Source organism: Berghia stephanieae, chromosome 7 (genome assembly GCF_034508935.2).
Source record: "Berghia stephanieae isolate SIO BIC M18660-M18661 chromosome 7, UCSD_Bste_1.3, whole genome shotgun sequence".
Lineage (NCBI taxonomy): Eukaryota > Metazoa > Mollusca > Gastropoda > Nudibranchia > Aeolidiidae > Berghia > Berghia stephanieae.
Genome location: NC_088366.1, coordinates 43,877,041 through 43,897,040, shown reverse-complemented (window position 1 = coordinate 43,897,040; position 20,000 = coordinate 43,877,041). Strand labels below are relative to the sequence as shown.

The 20,000-nt window shown below is 35.6% G+C and overlaps 1 protein-coding gene across 1 annotated transcript in view; it reads left to right on the top strand.

Moving 5' to 3' along the window:
• The window catches only part of LOC144977316 (uncharacterized), a 251,385-nt gene extending 238,145 nt beyond the window's left edge, over nt 1-13,240 (top strand). Inside the window, exons 8-19 of the mRNA XM_078922389.1 lie at nt 96-188; nt 795-911; nt 1,692-1,805; nt 2,320-2,424; nt 3,399-3,467; nt 3,843-3,932; nt 4,346-4,411; nt 6,367-6,492; nt 7,712-7,831; nt 8,970-9,071; nt 10,908-10,988; nt 11,855-13,240. Of these exons, the coding sequence (XP_078778515.1) occupies nt 96-188; nt 795-911; nt 1,692-1,805; nt 2,320-2,424; nt 3,399-3,467; nt 3,843-3,932; nt 4,346-4,411; nt 6,367-6,492; nt 7,712-7,831; nt 8,970-9,071; nt 10,908-10,988; nt 11,855-12,460 (1,689 nt within the window). The 3' untranslated portion in view covers nt 12,461-13,240. The remainder of the gene's footprint in view (nt 1-95; nt 189-794; nt 912-1,691; nt 1,806-2,319; nt 2,425-3,398; nt 3,468-3,842; nt 3,933-4,345; nt 4,412-6,366; nt 6,493-7,711; nt 7,832-8,969; nt 9,072-10,907; nt 10,989-11,854) is intronic.
• Nucleotides 13,241-20,000: the final 6,760 nt, after the last annotated feature.

Sequence of the window (20,000 nt, the reverse complement as noted above, 5' to 3'; positions counted from 1 at the left end):
TGATTTAAATGTCATTATCGGCTTCCAAAATTTATCCCGACATAATACCGTTTTGAGACGGCTGTTCACATTTGTCATCTTGCCATTTTTCACAGGAATTTGCCCATAGTGTGCTGGCAGGAGATGCCCAAATGCTGAAAAGAATGTTGAGGCTGAAACTAAAGATGAATATCAACTTCAGGAACTTGGTGAGTGATTTTTTAACTCTCTCCTTACTGGCCATTTCATGGATTTTCCTCAAAACGTCTCTAGCACACAACATAATATAGGATTTTAAAACTCTAACTCAAAGGGGATTAGAAAATACTATCTAATTTTGTTTAGTTCTAATAACTATAACATAAAATGTCTTCAAAATTTTTGACATCTCAATGAGAAAAATGTTATTTCATCGTAACGAACGTGACGATTTTCCTATGGTTGGTAAGGAGAAGGTTAAACAATGGACTAGTCTCTGAGATAATGAATGGGAGAAAGGGAAGAGGAAGAAGAAAAGAAAGAAATAAAGTAAAAAAGAAGGAAAGGAAGAAAAAATAGAGCGACAGAGTGGGGCGGGGGGTCTGGAAGAAGAAGAGAGAGAGAGAGAGAGAGAGAGAGAGAGAGAGAGAGAGAGAGAGAGAGAGAGAGAGAGAGAGAGAGAGAGAGAGAGAGAGATCTGATTATCCCAGACATAATACTGTTTTGAAGGATTAAGTCCCATTTAAGTTGATATGTTTGGTTACATTTGTCCTCTGCGTTATGCACATGAATGTGAATAATATAACTATAACTTGTTGGTTTTTTTTTTTATACAGGGTGACCGTGGAAAGACTCCCCTGTTTTACGCCCTTCAACAGAACAGCAATGAGATGGTCCAGACCCTCCTGGACAGGGGGGCTAGACTGGACGTCACACTCAAGGGGAAGGAAGATGTAAGTGCCACTCTATAAAGATTCTTGAATTCCTGCTTCTGAAATTCCAAATGGGGGCAGCGTGGATCAGCGGTACGGTCTTTGCTTCGTACCCGAATTCGATCTCCGCCTCTGCGTTGTGTGGCCTTGAGCAAGTCGCCTCGCCTTAGCTCAATTTGCGGCGCTGCACTGTGGCTGACGCCTGGGTTATTCCAGTATTCCCTTGGAATAGACCCTACAGACAAATTTCCCTTTGGGAATGAATAAAGGGAATTTGGGCCACACAATGGGAACGAGTTTCAAATTTCAAACTCAGGAATTCAAGAATCTTTTTTTACCCCCTCCAATGACCTCACTCTCACTTATCAACATGTATTCTTTTTTTTTCAATGGTATTTAATGATTTTACATTCATAACAAAATCCGTTTCCTCTTCAATGGTTGGAAATAAGTTTTTCTTTTCACAATTTCTCTCGTAATTATATGTATTTATACTACAGACCTGACCATCTTCACAAAGAGAACAATAACAAGTTTCAATGAAGCCCTGGCTACACTGCAGTGTTTGTTCTCTTGGTAAAAAAATTGTCAGATATAAGATCAAATCCACCGATAGCTTAACTTCACCTATGGGATTAATAAACTATGTAAATACGAGTATGAGCATTGATATAACGCATGTCCACAGATTCATCATGCTTAATGCGCCTCAAAATATTATTCCCCAGCAGGCCAAATGAAATCAAATAGTTAAATTGATTATAATATTATTTTTAATTTGATTATGTCTTTTGAAAACAGAGTGATATACCCTTGTTTTTCGCGGCCTTGAATGCTGAGCCACCCATATCTACCGCATTGCTGAAAACCGTCATTCCTATATCACCTATACGAGTTGATACTCTATACTATAAGGTACGTTTGAAATTTGATTTTTTTAAAGTATCCAGATATAATGCAGAGACGCAAATATCTCTCTCTCTCTCTCTCTCTCTCTCTCTCTCTCTCTCTCTCTCTCTCTCTCTCTCTCTCTCTCTCTCTCTCTCTCTCTACTCTATATATATATATATATATATATATATCACTCTCTCTCTCTCTCTCTCCCTCACACTCTCTCTCTCTCCTCTCTCTCTCTCTCTCTCTCTCTCTCTTTCCTCTCTCTCTCTCTCTCTCTCTCTCTCTCTCTCTCTCTCTTTCTCTCTAGCTATTTATTTGGTTCTATCTACTTACCATTTTTATATAGGTACTCTTATCTTTAGACCAGTTTCACCGGTATGCTTTGAAAAAGGTCCTCTTTTCATAAACAGACGAAGTTATACGTAAGGAAAAGTTTTTAATTTGTCGTCAGTTAGTTGGCGTGATGCGAAGCGGAAATTGTATTAAAGTTAAAAAATAATTCTCTATACTATCCCATCCTTTCTCCCTTCAGGGCTGTAACATCCTTTTCTACTGTATTGAGAATCACGCTGGGAAGGAGTTGGTTGATTTCATCCTGGCCAAGGGATCGGCCTATCTGGTCACACAGAGGGTGGAGGTTGGTTTATTTCATTGTTTTGTTTTCATTTCATTTGTGCGGCTATTTTGTGGTCTAGTGGTATGACACTCGCTTTCGGACCGGAAGGTCCTGGGTTCGAGCCTTGCTCGGCGCATAGTTGAGCCCTTGGAAAAGGCTCTTTATTCACTTTTTCTCACCGTACTCAGACCTGACTCGGGTGTAAAAGTAGAATCTGGCCGTTAGCAGAGTTGTCTCTGTCCGAAAATTTTGTAAAATCGTCAACAGGCATCATGTCCCGTCCTACGCTGTTTTGTTTGTATGTTTTTTGGGTTGTTGTTTTTTTGTTTGTTTGTTTGTTTGTTCGTTTGTTTGTTTTTGTTTTGTTTTTTTGTTTTTTTGTTGTTGTTTTTTTTTTTTGTAATCTCATTTTCAGGTCTGAGAACCCAAATGGTTATGGGCTCATTGTTGTAATGGAAATACTCTCTAACCATCGTGAAATAGTGCCCATTACAACAATTGGGGTTTTTTTTCTCAAAAAGCCCATAATTGCGTTCGGTTATCAGACCTACAATAAATATGTACACATAGGCTAAAACGCATCGTCCAAATTTCGATATGTCTTTCAATAGGTTAGGTCAAGTAAGAAATTTTAACGTAAAAAGATGTTTTGTGAATTACCTCAAGTTTAGATAAGCCACTGCAAATCTATTCGCGGTACAATTTTAAATGGGAACAGTCTTTCACTTCATCACTGTGGTGTTAATTTGTCACAGTTTTTTGTTATTACGAAAGTGTAGATGAACTGGATTTGTTATAAAAGCGATAAGACTGGCTGTTATGATAGAGCATTTATTATTATTATTATTATTATTATTATTATTATTATTATTATTATTATTATTATTATTATTATTATCATTATTATCATTATTATTATTATTATTATTATTATTATTATTATTATATTATTATTATTATTATTATTATTATTATCATTATTAATTTCCCACTAGAACAACAAATGTGCCAGAGAGATTGCCGAGGAATCAAAGAGTGACTGGGCCATCAAAGCCATCGACAACGTGAGTTTTTAGTGTTTTTTATGGTATTAGCCTTTATGTTTCGGGGTTCTTTTGTTGCAGAAGTTTGTGGATTGTTTTTTATTATTATCATTTTTGTTGTTGTTTTGCTTTATGTGTTTTTGCTGTTTTTTTATTGGGTTTTTTTTTTGGGGGGGGGTTGTTTTGTTATTTTTTTTTTTGTTTTTTTTTTTTTTGGAATTTTTTATCTTGAATATGTAATTGTTGTTATCGTGATCGTCGTCGTTGTCGTCGTCGTCATCATCGTCGTTGTTGATGTAGTTGTTAGGTGGAGACCGTTTTAGCCAAAACATTCGGTGGAAAGTGTTTTATTCTTTTTTAAATTCGTGCTATTCATTTGTTTTCCTTCCTAACCAGGCTGTGGTGAAATGGATGTATCAAGAGGACGGATCGAACAGGCAGATTCTCGTGTTACAGGGATATCAGTTTATACCGCTTGCCATTCAGGTTGGTTGTTGTCTTAGTGGTGGTGGTGGTGATGGTGGTGGTGGTGGTGGTGGTGGTGGCGATGATTATGATGATGATGACGATGATGATGATGATGACGACAACGATGATGATGATGATGATGATGATGATGATGATGATGATGATGATGACGACGACGATGATGACGACGACGACGATGATGATGATGATGATGATGATGATGATGATGATGATGATGATGATGATGATGATGATGATGATGATGATGATGATGATATTGGTACTAATGTGTTATTCAATACGTCAATAAACTTCGATGGAGTTTTAGTATCAAATGGCATATCCATCTTGTACATTCCTTATCCATCAATTTCAAAATGAAGTCATCTATTGCTATTATTTTATTATTTTCCTACTTTTCCATTTTCTAGAACCATCCCAGCGTTGAGAACAACACACAGGTGGAAACCTTCTACAGATATCTGTCTATATACCAGGTACACATCTAAAGTCTGGCCTCCACATTATGAATTTTACTTTATTTTACACATTGGAAAGTCAATGCTTTTGAATCTTTAGGAGGGGAAAAATGGATAGCGAGAGGGAGATATACGTGGAGTTGGGGCATTCGTTACGGCAGCCCTGCAAAATGAGGGGTAAGCTGAAAGAAGAAGAAGAAGAAGAAGAAGAAGAAGAAGAAGAAGAAGAAGAAGAAGAAGAAGAAGAAGAAGAAGAAGAAGAAGAAGAAGAAGAAGAAGAAGAAGAAGAAGAAGAAGAAGAAGAAGAAGAAAGAAGAAGAAGAAGAAGAAGAAGAAGAAGAAGAAGAAGAAGAAAGAAGAAGAAGAAGAAGAAGAAGAAGAAGAAGAAGAAAAGAAGAAGAAGAAGAAGAAAAGAAGAAGAAGAAGAAGAAGAAGAAGAAGAAGAAGAAAGAAGAAGAAGAAGAAGAAGAAAAGAAAGAAGAAGAGAAGAAGAAGAAGAAGAAGAAGAAGAAGAAGAAGAGAAGAAGAAGAAGAAGAAGAAGAAGAAGAAAGAAGAAGAAGAAGAAGAAGAAGAAGACGAAGAAGAAGACGAAGAAGAAGTAGAAGAAGAAGAAGAAGAAGAAGAAGAAGAAGAAGAAGAAGAAGAAGAAGAAGAAGAAGAAGAAGAAGAAGAAGTCGGAGTGAGAGAACGGGAGAGAGAGAGAGAGAGAGAGAAAGAGAGAGAGAGAGAGTAAAATTAAAGAGAGAAAGAGAAAGAGGAGTGGAGAGGGAAGGGGAAACGATATGGCTGTAGGTGAGAAGAGAAGAATATTCTGTCGTTTCTGAGGATGTCACTAAGACAGTCCTCGTCTTTTTGTCGTTTAAACGCGCAAAGTTGGCTTTAAATCAACCATCAAATTTAGCTTAACAATTCAAAGAGCTGGAATCCTCTTCTCTTCCTCTTCTTGTCCGATTTTCATATCTCTAGAAAGTCATCAAATCGTTCTCGATAGATCAGTTATAGAACACGCAAAGGAAATGGGATCGATTTCAGGTGAAGTCCTATCCCGCAGTAATTGGGTAGCTGGAACTGTCAGATCTGTCTGAAAGTACTGTCAAGCTTCCTATTCAAAGGGTAGCAAACAGTAGCTTTTGTCCGTTAGGCTCCATAGAAACCGGAATAAACACCAACTCCATGTGCCATGTTTCTCTGAAGGACAAGAAAGAAGCATGTCATCAAATCGTATATGTGTGGCTGTGGGGTCTAGTGGCATGACACTCCCCTTCGGATCGGAATGTCTGGGTTCGAGTCCCGCTCTAAGCGGGGCATAGTTTAGTTGAATCCTTGCAAAAGTCTCTTTACTCACAATCTCTCACATTCATTATACTTGGTATACAATGAGAACCTGGCTGTTAACAGCGATGTCTCTTTCGGGAAAAAAATTATATCATAATGCTAACAAACGTCATGTATTGTCCTATATGTTAAGTATTGTTGTTGGCTAGGGATCCCTTGTAAAGCGCTTTGAGCACGTTTAGTGGGTATTGCACCATATCAATTTTAATAGTGTTTATGGATGCCTCGTGCGATATAGCAACACGTTATTATGTCTTCGGACAAAGGATTAAAGGCGCTATTCAGTTTGTGCCACTGGGTCTATTTCCTGAGGCTCAAACACACACAAAAAACATTAAAACTATGCAGCCGTACTCTAAAAAGGCACGTATTAAAAGCTCTGGCCTGAAATCTTGTCCTTCAATTTTGTCCTTCAATTTTATGGACCAATTAAAATGACCCCCATCTTGACAAACACTCTCAAAACTGGGACTTGCAAAGTCCTAGGTCTTCTACGGAGTTTGGTAGTACAAACCATCATGAAAGCACATGCTATCCTCGCCTACGACTCCACGTCCACCCAAACTCTAGGCATTTTATATAAGGATAATGTGGTTTCTCTCTCTCTAACTTTGAGTTCCCTTTGTCGTCATTCCAGGACCAGATATCCTTGCTACACAGAGCTGTTGAAGACTGTGACGAGGAGACCGTGAGACGTATTGTCTATTTCAGGCATCCTGACGAGCACAGTTTGGACCCGTGTTTGGCCGACTGCCGGATGATGGTGAGTTCAATTCCTTATTTAACCATTCAACCTCGAGAGTGAATTTCTTGTGAATCAAGATGTCCCTCTTTTTTTTTTTTTTGTTTGTTATTTTAGTCATAACTTTAAACGAAGGGGGGGGGGAGTTTGTTTTTCTAAGGCCTCAAATTTGCTGCGCACATAGAAATATCTTCTGTTATACTGTTGGAAGTAATCTCTTTCGTGGGCGTTGATAATCTCCTTTATTTTATTATTATGTTTGTTTTGAGATATCTTAATCGTGCCAGAATCTTCCTTTTTTCTGACATTTTTATGACCTGAAAGTGCCAAAAATGTCCGTAAATTCATTTAACAAAAATAATATGGATTTACTCATGACAATAATAAGACGGAACAACAAAATTCCAAACTTCCAATTCAGCTGCTCACAATACTCAAGATACAGTAGCAAGATCGCAACTGAGATATAATGATGTTCCAGAAAAGGCAATCGAGAATGCAAAGAGCATAGGAGAGATGAAAATTAGACGAAAATACGTAAGACAAATTTTGATAAAAGAACCAGGCAGTGACTGTAAGACAAGCAATGGAATGGGTGCCTGGGGAAGGAGAAAAGAGAAAAAAGTAATCAGGCGAACACCACTCAGAGACGGACTGTTGAGAAAGAAGGGAATGTTCTTGGATGGTTTACATGGAGCATAGCAAGAACCACCGTTATAAACAAGAAATTAGAAGCTGCACATAAATGTCTGATGTGTTACATGGCACGAAATTGATAAGTTACAGGCTAGACGAACGAAGGTCCCACGTATGTCTTGGTAACGTGAAAACAAAACAGAGGCTTTTATAGAACTTCTTCCATTAAAATGCTCATGAGTGCTTACACTATGACACGTATAAGTGTGCGACTTCATGATCTAGTGATATGACACGCTCTGGTATGTTCCAGTAGGATTCTGGGGTGTAGCTATCGGGATTGAGTCCGTGGAAAAGTCTTTTAATCACGTTTCTCATCACACTCAGGTTTAAGTGATTACCTATCTATAACACGTGTTGAAAATCATTTACATTAGCGCCTTAAATCCATGTTTCGCCCGTCTTGGGTGTTGCATTTACTTTGGGATCCCTTGGTATGGCTCTATATAAAAGCGCTCGTTGTAAGTGAATAATGAATGTAATCAGAATATAAAGATGTAAAGCCAATCTTTTCAATCAATGTTTATGTAAATGGCATTGACAGGGTGATGGTCAGCCCCTTCTACACAAAGCTGTTTTGAGGAGGAACGTTGTCATCACACAGATCCTGGCAGAGACACTGGTCTACCAGAGGAAACAACGACTGGACACTGTCCGAGACCAGGTTCGTTGATTAATTTGCTATAGATAGAATGAATGTGAATTCACTCAGGTCTTTGTTATATTTTTTTGCCATCCACGTTTATGAGTAATTCTCACCGAAGTGTAATGACCAGACTATAAACGTTTAATGTTACACATAGTTTTGTGTGTTGGTCTGTTATACTTCCGGAGTTGTGAGTTTCTTAGCCAAGCGCACTATGATGTGATATTTCTGTCTGTGCGACTCTGCGTACGAGAAAAAAATTGTCTTTTTCCATTTTTGAAATAATTTTTACAACAGTGTAATGATAGAAAATAATCCAGCCATAAAATCCATCATAAAAGGAAAACCAAGATTGCGGGGGGGGGGGGGGGGGAAACGTAATTGTGAGTTGTAATCAACAGCTTGACCAATACAATCATTTGTTTCCTTGAGCATTTCTAACAACAATTCACTTTTCACTTTCGTTTGGAGATCCTCTTCTACTTTTGTGACGTGATTTTTTGGTCAATATCGGGTCTTAAGTTGACGACAATCTGGTCCTTAAATTGTCAATTCAACTTGACGTTGAATTTTAAGATTTTATAATAAAGTTTTCTTTTGTCTCTAATAAATTCTAGTTTTACAAATATTACATGTGGCCCCTCGCCACGAAACTTGTTTGGTTAGTTTGGTTTTTGGGGGGTTTTTTGGGGGTTTTTTTTGGTATTTAATGCGGGAGGGGGTTATCTTCCTGTTTTGTTTTGTTTTGTATTGTTTTGTTTGGGGGAGGGGAGTGGTAGTGGTTACTGTTGTTTCTTTTAAATTTTATTACATTTTTTTTTTTTGTTTATTTGCTTTTAAGGGGTTTATTTTTAGTCCAAGCTTTGTAGCTGTTGTTGTTGGTGGTGGTGGTTTTGTTGCTGTTATTGTTGTTTTTTTGGGGGGGGGTTTTTGTTATTTTTGTTGTTGTTGATATTGTTTTGATGTCTTTGACGCTGACAAAAGTGATGATGATGATGATGATAATGATGATGATGATAATGATGATAATGATAATGATGATGATGATGATGATGATGATGATGATGATGATGATGATGATGTTGATGATTATGATAATAATGATGATGATAATGATGATGATGATGATGAAATCCATGGACATCGTTTATTTCAGTTTTTTCGCACAGTACTGCATTACGCCTATGCCATGGAGGACAGTAAAGAACTGCTAAATCTTCTGCTGGACTATGGAGCATCAGAATTTACCATGGACAAGGTGAAGGTCATTTTGTAATCTCCTAAGTCGGTCAGATGGAACTGATCGATTTAATAACATTAAGTACATTTAAATCAAGTCCATTATCTAATGGCTGGTGACAAATCGTATCCTTTTTGTGCACTAGTTTATACGTGAGGTGAAATAACATGATATTACTATTTCTTTAATTTTTATTTCATTTACTGTATTGCTTTTTAAACTTATGTAAATACAATAATTTATGACGTTTATTTATTCATTATTGTAATTTAGGTTCGTAAAAACCAAGTTCATAAATCGATGAATAACGTTTATTTATTCTTTAGTTATCTATTTATTTATTATTTAGTTAGTTTCTATATCCATTTTTGAATACGTTTGATTGATTGCGCTTAACACTTTAAACTGAATTTATAAAACAAATGTAATACCAGTTGCGATGTGGATTGAATGTCGTTATAGACTAAAAGCAATAAATTGTATTTGATTATTAGTTACTACAATAATCAATACAGGAACATTGAAAAGATCTATTAAAACGTCAATCTCAGCCTATCTAGAGTGTGGCTATGGTGTAAAGATATGTCATTGGAATCACAAAAATGAGAGAGTTTTTATATAGCACAATATCCACTCGAACTCTCAAAGCACTATACAAGAGGTCCCAGGCCAGCAGCAACACTTAACATGTAGGACGAGACATGACGCCTGTTATGCGATATTGCATTTTTGCGAATAGAACAACGCTGTTAATGGCCTGGTACTCATTTTATACCTGAGTACGGTGAGAGAATGTGATGTGGGTGAAGAGCCTTTTCCAAGGACTCAACTATGCGCCGAGCGAAGTCTATGGCCATAAAAGAAAACAAATCGTGAGTTGTATTCAATAGTTCATCCAATTGAATCACCCGTTTCCTTGAGCTCTACTAACGACAACTCACTAGACGGTGCACAAACCTAAAAAAATGATGTCAAACACTAAGTCTGAGTGCGTTCTAGTGTCAGGCTATAAGATAACGATGGCTACGGTTTGAGTCGACGAGCGACACTGTTATGCACTTTTTGCACACATTTTCCTATTCCTATCGGAAATCGACGATTACTCCGGAGATTTCTATGGTGTATACTGTCGTAAGTAGGCTAACCTGAAAAAAAATTTAGGCCAGAAAACTCGTCCTTCAAAGATCGATTGATTAAAAATGAACCTCATCTTATAAAAAGTCTCAAACAAAGACTTCATTTTAGGGATGTCTCTTCACGGGTTTGAGAGATTTTATTTTTTGTTTTGTCTTTTCTTTTCTTTTCTTTTTTTTTTTTTTTTTTTTTTTTTTTTTTTTTTGACAAGATAAGATCGATATTTGAAAGACGAGTTTTCTGGCCAAAAGTTTGTTTATTTATTTAATCTTTTTTATTTTTTTATTTTTTTTTTATTTTTTTTTTTTTTTTGGTTTTCTTTTTTTCATAGTACAAGAGTTTAGTGGCTAACGCTTTACACTTTATGGGGTACCGTCTCGTTTTATCTTTTAAATGCACGCTGTTCCATTATTAGCGACAATCTTTGCTTCTTACACAAAAGGTACCGAGTTCGACTACTATTACCTTGGTGTGTGGCCTTGAGCAAGTCACCTCGTCCTAGCTCACTTTGCGGCGCTGTACTGCGGCTAACGCCTGGGTTATTCCAGTCTTCCCTTGGAAAAAAACCATTCAGACAAATTTCCCCTTGGGGATGAATATAGGGAATTTTATTTATTTTCAATTTGTTTCTTTTGTAAATATGAATTTGAATTTTTAAAAGCGCCAAGAGCGTGATGGATGTGTCTTAACGCTAGAAATATATATTATTATCTATTCCAGGACGGTAGGTCGCCACTGGCGTTCAAAGACAGGAGAGGTCAGGAGTTGATGAATGACCTCGTTCTTTATCACCTGCTTCAAGTGAGTTCCATAACACGTAGTATGTAATCCATTCCCTCAAAAGCGTTGCTGAGTTGACGCTGTAAAAATTAATTTAATCTTAGAATCGGATCTGTCGTTTCTTATGAGAGGTTCTGCTTGATGATTAGACTTAGATCTTAAGCTTGACTTTGAGAGGGCGTGAGGTAACTAAGTATTTAAGGCATTGCATTGTGACCCGGAAGGTACCGGGTTCGAGCCCTGCTTCATACACTTTCGTTTTTTTTCTTCTTTGAGCACGATTATTAACCTCCAATTTGCTCACTTTGGACATTGTGGGTGATTCCTGTTGAAATCAGACGTTTGTTTGATGGGTTATCTATAATATTCCTTTATGGATTGTCTTGGAAACTAAAAGAGACTAAAAGAGACACTTAAATTTTCCAATTCTAGCCGTTTTAATATTATATTAAAGTTTAGTCATCTTTTTAATTATCACACAATATCGGATTGACCCGGTGGGTCACAAAAAAATGGACCCTGTGTTAAATTGATGTTTTGTTGAGGAAAACACTGGACCTTAGCATTTCTGATAATTTTAACATAAGGTATATTTTTGACAAAAAAATCAACTCCAACATAATGCAACATCTAGGCGAATGGTCGGTATCGGACAATTAAGTTATTACAAGTTAACAAATATGATTTCATTCGTATCTGTGTATTTCTTATTGTTACTTTGTATTTTATACAATCATAATTGCAGCTTTTAAGTTTTTATAAATACCAATAAAACATCGCCAATGAGTGTGTTTGAAACCGCAACAATGTAAGGTCTCAGCTATTTCAACAACAAAAAATAATATCAATGATAATAATTCGCTCCTCTGTCCACCCCACTGTTCTAGGATTTCACCGAGCCTGAGCCCGATCCCTGGACCATTCCAATGCCCATTCCCGTCATCGACTTCCTGCTGACGTCATGCATCCACTCCAACAACCGTCCTTATCTCTCGTCCACCAATCAGCGCAGCTTGGACAGTCACCTGACTGGTCACATGACGTGCTCTGACTCCGCCTCCCACAACCACTGCCTTACTAAATTACCGTGCACGGAAATCACAGCATCCACGATGAACGGCTGCTCCAGCTCAAACTCATCAACAGCCCAGGACAACAACAACACGATCCTGGCCAAATCTCACAAGTACAAATCCGTATCGGATACAAAGCTCCACAAAATGACGACTGGCGCCGTCAAACCAAGCTTTTCCGCCCACCTGTCTCATTTCCCGGATGTTTTGAATTTCAAATCGCGGCTGACAACTGCCAAAAAGTCTAATCACTACCGCCATCACAACAAGACGAGTTTTGATGGCGTCCACAAAGACTACCTTCCCCTTCCTGTAGAAACCAACAGCGATGAAGAGGAAGAGTATGAATTTGGGGATGATGGGGCTGATCTTTTGGATGAAAAAGACATGAGAAAGTCAACTTCATGTTCAATCCAGTGATTTTTGTAAAAGATTATTTTCTTTACTTTTTTTAGTTGTTAATTCGGTTTGGTAGAGTCCTACTTCCACAAACACAGCGATTATTTGATATCCGTTGCGGATGCACTCGAGATATTTTTACTAACTGTCGACCCAGCAGTGACTCTTAAACCAATGCGAAATGTTGTCGATTACAACACGATTCCAACAAGTCTATAACTGAATTCTGTCATCAGACCTGAATACGTGAAAGTATTTTGGGAAACAAATTGGTAACTGTTATACAATGCAATGTTATGTTTTGTTTTGTTTTGGTTTTTATAGTAAAAAGATGTAATAAATGTACTATATAGTTCTCTTCCCTCTACTTTTATTAACTTGACTTCAGTGATTAAAAATACTGAAATTAATACACGGGTTCATTTCATTGACGTAGCGATAAGTTTTACGAGGAATTTTGTTAACACTATGACTGTTTTTTTAGATAAAAAAATGTTTTAGTTTAATCGGGTCACCATTAAACCAATCACACATAAAGCACTGCTGAAACATATGAGCATTGACTTACCTTGTAAGACAAAGATTGAACCTTTATATAACCCATCGCCTGAATCTGACCGTAGCCATCGTAATGTTATAGCCTGGCACTGACCAAAAAATGACGTCAAAATGCCAGTCTTTTGCCAAAAAAAAAAAAGAAAACAAATCGTGAGTTGTATTCAATAGTTCAATCATTGAAATAACTTATTTCCATGAGCTCTACTAACGACAACTCACTAGACGCTACAAAAACATAAAAAATGACGTCAAACTGCCAGTCCTAGAGGGTTGTTGTATCAGGCTATATATGTTAACGATGGCTACTATCTGACACAATTGAATCCTCATAACGTTCACAGTCTTAACCAGAAAAGTGAGTGGAGCAGACACTTATTTTGATAATAACAAGAAATGAAGTGAGAAGGAAAGTGCCAGAAGACAACAGAAAATAAAATCTTCGCGGCAGCGATGGAGGCTCGAACCAGCGACCTTACTGGTACGACAACTCTGCCTCATCGGGGAGGTCGTGACTTTACCGTATGAGCTATCCACGACCCGAGCGCCCATCGCCGCCGCGAAGTTTTTATTCTCTGTTGTCACTTTCATACTCACTTCATTTCAGTCTTAACCAGTTAACTGCAGAACTCTGAAAAAAAAACACGTGATTAAAAATCTAGCCAAAATAACTCGTCCTTCAAATATCGATCGATTAAAATGACCCTCATCGTGGCAAAAACACTCAAATCTGGGAACCGGGACTTTGCGAAATGCCAAGTTTGATAGTGTTTGCCAAAATGAGGATCATTTAAATCGATCGATACTTGAAGGACGAGTTTTCTGGCCAAATTTTTAAACACTTGACTTTCCAGATTACGGAAGTTAACTGGTTGAAGTGAACTACTGCTTGAAATCAATGTCTGCCTTTGGTCCCAAATTTTCAGTTCTCTTATCCAAGTAGTATGTACCTACCATTGATCACGGATAGAGTCCACCTTGCTTAAAGTCAACCAATCTCACTGGTTTGGCGGTGTTTGTTTTATCATGATTCCACTGTATTGTGTGGACAGGAAGTAGATAGAAGCTTACAAGAGTGTTTAGAATTATAATGATCAAACATGGGAACTTCTTGATTATCGTAGTAACAAATTTGTATACAGCCTCATCTCCCTATTCAGGGTCTTATTAAACGTGACCCATCGTCTCAAAACGGTATTATGTCGGGATGAATCGGACTCCAAAAAGTGAATCTAGAATCAGAACGATAAGTTTGGGGGTTTTTTGTTGTTTTTGGGGGGCTTTTTGTATTTGTTTTTTTAATTTATTTTGTTTGGTTTGTTTTGTTTTTGTTTTGTTTTGTTTTGTTTTGTTTTGTTTTGGGTTTTTTTTTTTTTTTTTGGTTAATGTGAGAAATTATAATTTTTCTCCACTAAAATATATAAAAATCAACCCCAAGTTTTATATTTGCGGCCACAAAATCATTTTCCAGTATCAAGCTCTTCCCGACATAATACCCCTAAGAGACTGTGGGTCACAATTACTAAACTAAAGTTGTTTATTTTTGGCCGTAAACTTAAATTTCCCAATTGACGAGTAGATAGTTGATTCGGACTTAATACCGATCCCAGGCGGTGGGTCACAAAAAGTTGATGAGATATGTCGCCTTTCGTGAGGTATTTATTTATAATACGAGCTGGTGTCGAGATAGAGAGAGAGAGAGCGCGTCGTTTTGCCCACTTACCAATCAACTACAAGCAATTATATCTCCAATTTTTCTATTATATTTGTTGAATAGGTAAACAGAAAAATCAACAAGAAATAAAAGAGTTTTCAGTTTTCGTCAATTCTTGTAATTTTAAAAAATGTATGACTCTATATTTATTGAAGTAGTTTATACTAAGTACACAATAATTAAAGTCTTGTACATGAAATGGTATATGTAATTAATTATATGACAAAATGTTTATTTTATAGTAAAGAATTATGTTGTTTTTTATATATATATAAAAAAGATTACGTACTCTTGTCAAAATAAATTGAATTAAATGTGTGTATCTGCTGCTTTGAAATCAGTAATTCAACAATTTAATAATGCCGTACTCTTGAGAGAGAAAAAAACACGTATTTAAAATGTTGGCCAGATAACTCATCCTTCAAATATCGATCAATTAAAACATTTTAATAGATCGATATTTGAAGGACGAATTCTCTGGCCAAAATATCAAATACGTTTTTTTTTTAAATCACAGTACGGCAGAATAACGTGGGTTGTTTTTAATTGATTTGAATAATGTATCTGGTGGCCCCGCGATGATACAACGCTTTTTTTCAATTTTGGTAAGGATTGCTTTAATACAAATATCAATGACATATCACAACATTTAACGTGTCAAAGTGAGTCCCTGTTGGAAGAGTACTCACTTCACACGCACAGTGACCGAGATCGATCACGGGTGAAGTCGAGATTAATTTTGTTTTCCTCACTCCCCTTTCCACCCAGCAGTGATTGGGTAGCGATGTCGGTTAGGTATGGCGGAAAGTACTTTTCGATAGACTATAATCCCATCTTAAGGGTAGCAATCAATTGCTATTGACCTTTAGCACTATAGAAACTCCCGTCTCCATGAGCCTTATGATTCTGAAGGACTGCTTTACGTGTCAAATATTGTGGACTTGATAATTCAAAGAAGGCCCATTTTTAGTAGTATTTGCCAAGTTTAGAGCAACAAATTCAATGATATTTGAATTTATTTATTTTTTGCAAATTCGAACTAAATTGAAAAAAGTCGTTTTCTCGGTGTACAACAGCGTAGCGATTAGATTGGTTTTGTGTCGAATTCACGATTGATCTCTCGTAGATCATGAAATAAACGGTGTTGCATTGACTGTGTAATAAATGCCATAATCTTTATTTTTCTCATTTCATTTTGCCCAGAAAACTTTGAATTCTAATATTGATTGATAAGAATAATTCTTTACTTGTTAAAACATCTCAAAACCCGACAATTCTTTGAAGTGATAAGTTTCAGCTTATTTGATATGTTCAAGGAGTGTGCGGCCATGTGGTCTAGTGGTATGACACCCTCTTTGGTGTCGGAAGGTCCTGGGTTCGAGCCTCGCTTGGCGCATAGTTGAGTCCTTGAAAAAGGCTCTTTAACCACATTCTCTCACCGTACCCAGGTGTAAAGTGAGTACCTGGCAGTAAACAGCATTGTCTATGTCGGAAAAAATAATTGTAATATCGCCTAACAGGCGTCATGTCTAGTTCTACATGTTGCGTGTTGCTGTTAGTCACGGACCTCTTATACAGCGCTTTGAGCACTCTAGTGGATATTGCGCTACATAAAATCGGTTATAAAAGCTGCAAATATCAGCACGTCGGTTGAAAATATTATATCTCCAAAGTTTTCACTTTCTATCGTTTAGTACAATATAATTATATTGTTTTTAATGGATTTGAAAGAGATTCAAGCATAACAAATCACTATGAATGATTGCTGTAGATATGACCAGATGGCATTATTTTATTGATCTTGCTAATACGACTATTATAATATTTTATGTATTTGCCTAGATCACAAAGGGGGGGGGGGGGTAGTCAGATATATATAGACTGTCCGTCCAGCCATTGTTAGTTCTGACCAAGGTTTTAAGCAGTATCAAAGGACAAAATTCCCATATGTGAAAATATGTAAAAATAATGTCACTACCTAAGTAAATTAATCAAGCAATTAGATAAATAAATAAATATATAAAATGTCGCCGAAATAAACCAAATTATAAATTGCTTTATTTATTAGTATCTTTTTAAGAATATTTGTAGATATAATTATTATCATTTAATTCAATTCAGTTTCTTTTATGAACCACCCATAATATCTAAATTTCTACCAAGCTAATTCTATTATTTCTTTATGATTAAACATGTCATGTTCAATGCTCTGTTTGTTTTTGTTTTATTATACATATATATATATATATATATATTATATATATATATATATATATATATATATATATATATATATATATATATATATATATATTATACTGTATGGAGGCTACCTATATAAAACGCCTCTGAGCATTAAGAACGGATAAAGGCACTATATTGAAATATAATTATTTTTTTACATTTACTTCTCAATTTACATTAACGTTAATTTTTACATATTCTTTTAAGCATTTACCGTACCGTACGGCCCGAGAAATGAACCCAAAATGTTTGTATGCTGGACTGTCTTAAGCTGACAAATATTAGCCCGGTTTGCCCTAACTCGATATATCACGATTTACAGTTTTCAACAATAGAGCAGTAAAACTAGGACTCGCATCTCTGTTATGTCCTATCCTCTTTTCGGGTTTTCCCCTTTGTAAAAAATAACACAATTTATGAGACACACAAGACAGATGAGAGATCAATTAATTTAAGATTTTATTTCATGTTTTTTTCACCATTTATTTATTTCTTATAGCTTGAAGCAGCAACCTTTGCATTATATCAATAAATCATGTTATCTTAACTTCCAGTTGAAACTTTTTCAACAACACAAATTATATACGCCAAACAACCATTGTTTGAGGAGGTGACTTTCAAAACGCACTTGGTCCCATTTTCATCATCAGGTCGTCCCACATATTCTGACCCCAGTCCTGGAGTAGCTCAGTCGAGCCACTTTGTTCAAAGGGGGTCGTCTTCAAACTATCTACTTTCGTTTGTAAATGACTGTATTGGCATGTAAAGACACGAGATCACGATATTGACGATATATATTGGCATGTAAAGACACGAGATCACGATATTGACGATATATATTGGCATGTAAAGACACGAGATCACGATATTGACGATATATAGTGGCATGTAAAGACACGAGATCACGATATTGACTTTATATGCATATAAATATTGGCATGTAAAGACACGAGAAATATGATACCAATTATTTCCGTCCTAGACCCATACCAATTGTTATCATTGTGTTGTGAAGACTAAGTAAATAAACATTTTAATTCACGTTTTTACTATGACCAGTACACTACATAATAACAATAATGTTTGATTCTCTATCTGATATATTGCAACTCCGAATCATTATGCCAAAATGCCATATCGATAACGCTATGATATAACGTTTTATTATTCTATAACTGTGATGATTCCATGTCACGGGGGAATGCGTTTGTTACTGATGTCGGGCCTTAAGTATGTTTGATTGAGTGAGAAGGATTGTGTTAGTGAGTGAATTGGCGAGTGTGCGTGTGTGTGTGTCTGTGTGTGTGTGTGTATTTGCCATATAAAAAATAATATTAATCAAGTTGTTGGGATTTTTTCAAGCAAACAAAAAGTTACACGAGTCTTGCAAGATGTGAACCCGAACCACAACGCTATCGGTTTTGTGTTTGTGGGTGCTTTTTATGCTCATTGTTAGAGATCTATCAAACGCATTCCCTCAATACATGAATGGTTTCTTATTATTATTATTATTATTATTATTATTATTATTATTATTATTATTATTATTATTATTATTATTATTATTATTATGTTATTATTATTATCGTATTATTATTAGTATTATTTTTATATTTATTATTATTATATATTTTATAATATTATTAATTATTATTATTATTATTATTATATTATTATTATTATTATATATTATTATTATTATTGTTATTATTATTAGTATTATTTTATAAATATTATTACTATTACTATTATTATTATTATTGTTATTATTATTATTATTATTATTATTATTATTATTATATTATTATTATTATATTATTATTATTATTATTATTATTATTATTATTATTATTACTATTATTATTATTATTATTATTATTGTGGTTTTGAGTTGCTTTGATTGTTCTCCAGGATGTCTTTATTTCATATATATTTTAATGGCAGTAGAGGTGTCTTGCAAAATCATTTTTTTAAATGTATTCTATTTATTACAGTTATTTATTCATAGATAAGGAATTTTACTATTTATTTAGTTGATTTTTTTTTTTTGATTTTTTTTTTTTTTTGGTTGTTGTTTATTACCTATAATGATTATAATTTAACTACTTATTTCATTTTTATGTATGGGGTTTTTGGCCTCCCACAGTGGGCAGGGAGGTCACTTGCTGTCTTCTATCCCCCTATATCTATCCATTTCCCATCTTCATGTCTGTCTATGTCTTGGAATGACATTACTTAGTTTTGTCCTGACCTTGGCCGAAGTCATTGGCTTGGAGGGAAACAGTCAAATTAATAATTATACTTTTGGGAGATGATAATTTTTCCTTGTAAAGCATCATCTATTATGTTATTATTTTTTTGTTGTGAAAATCTGATTTGTAAACATTTGAGTGTATTCCTCATAGTGGGATCTTATGCTTATGTCTGGCTGAGACCTTTAGGTGATCTCAAACTAAGTACAAAGATAGTGTGCTTTTGGTTTCTCCATATGTAGCCTGTTTGAACCATTCCTCTTTATCTTACTTTTTTTCCACATCCTTTTAACTTCATATCTAGAAATTTTGACTATCCAATGTTCTTCCTTTTTACTGGCGCTGAGATGAGATGACTTAACCCTCTCGCGGGTGGTTGGATGGGAGCATCACCCTTGAATCATATACCTATGATGTTCGCATGGGTGTACGATCCGATAGTGATGTCGTTTCTTCTTCTCTTTACTAGCCTATCCTGCTTCTTTGGTTTGTGATTGTATTTTTGACAGGGGATATTTTTTTTTCTGTAAATCTTCTGCCTGTTTGTTCTTGGTTATTTATAATTTAGCTAATGATATCTTTAGGTTATGATTTTGATTTACATTTGTACTATTTTTGTTAGATTGCTTGTTTTTTGTTTTGTTTTAGCGGTCTCTCATATAACCTCAATTGTGTTGGAAGAGACCTAAAGCAACAAACAAACAAACAAAACTTAACCCTGTCCTTACCACCCATAGGAAAATCATCACACGCGTTACGATGCAGCCAACAATTTTCTTATTCTAATTTCATTTTG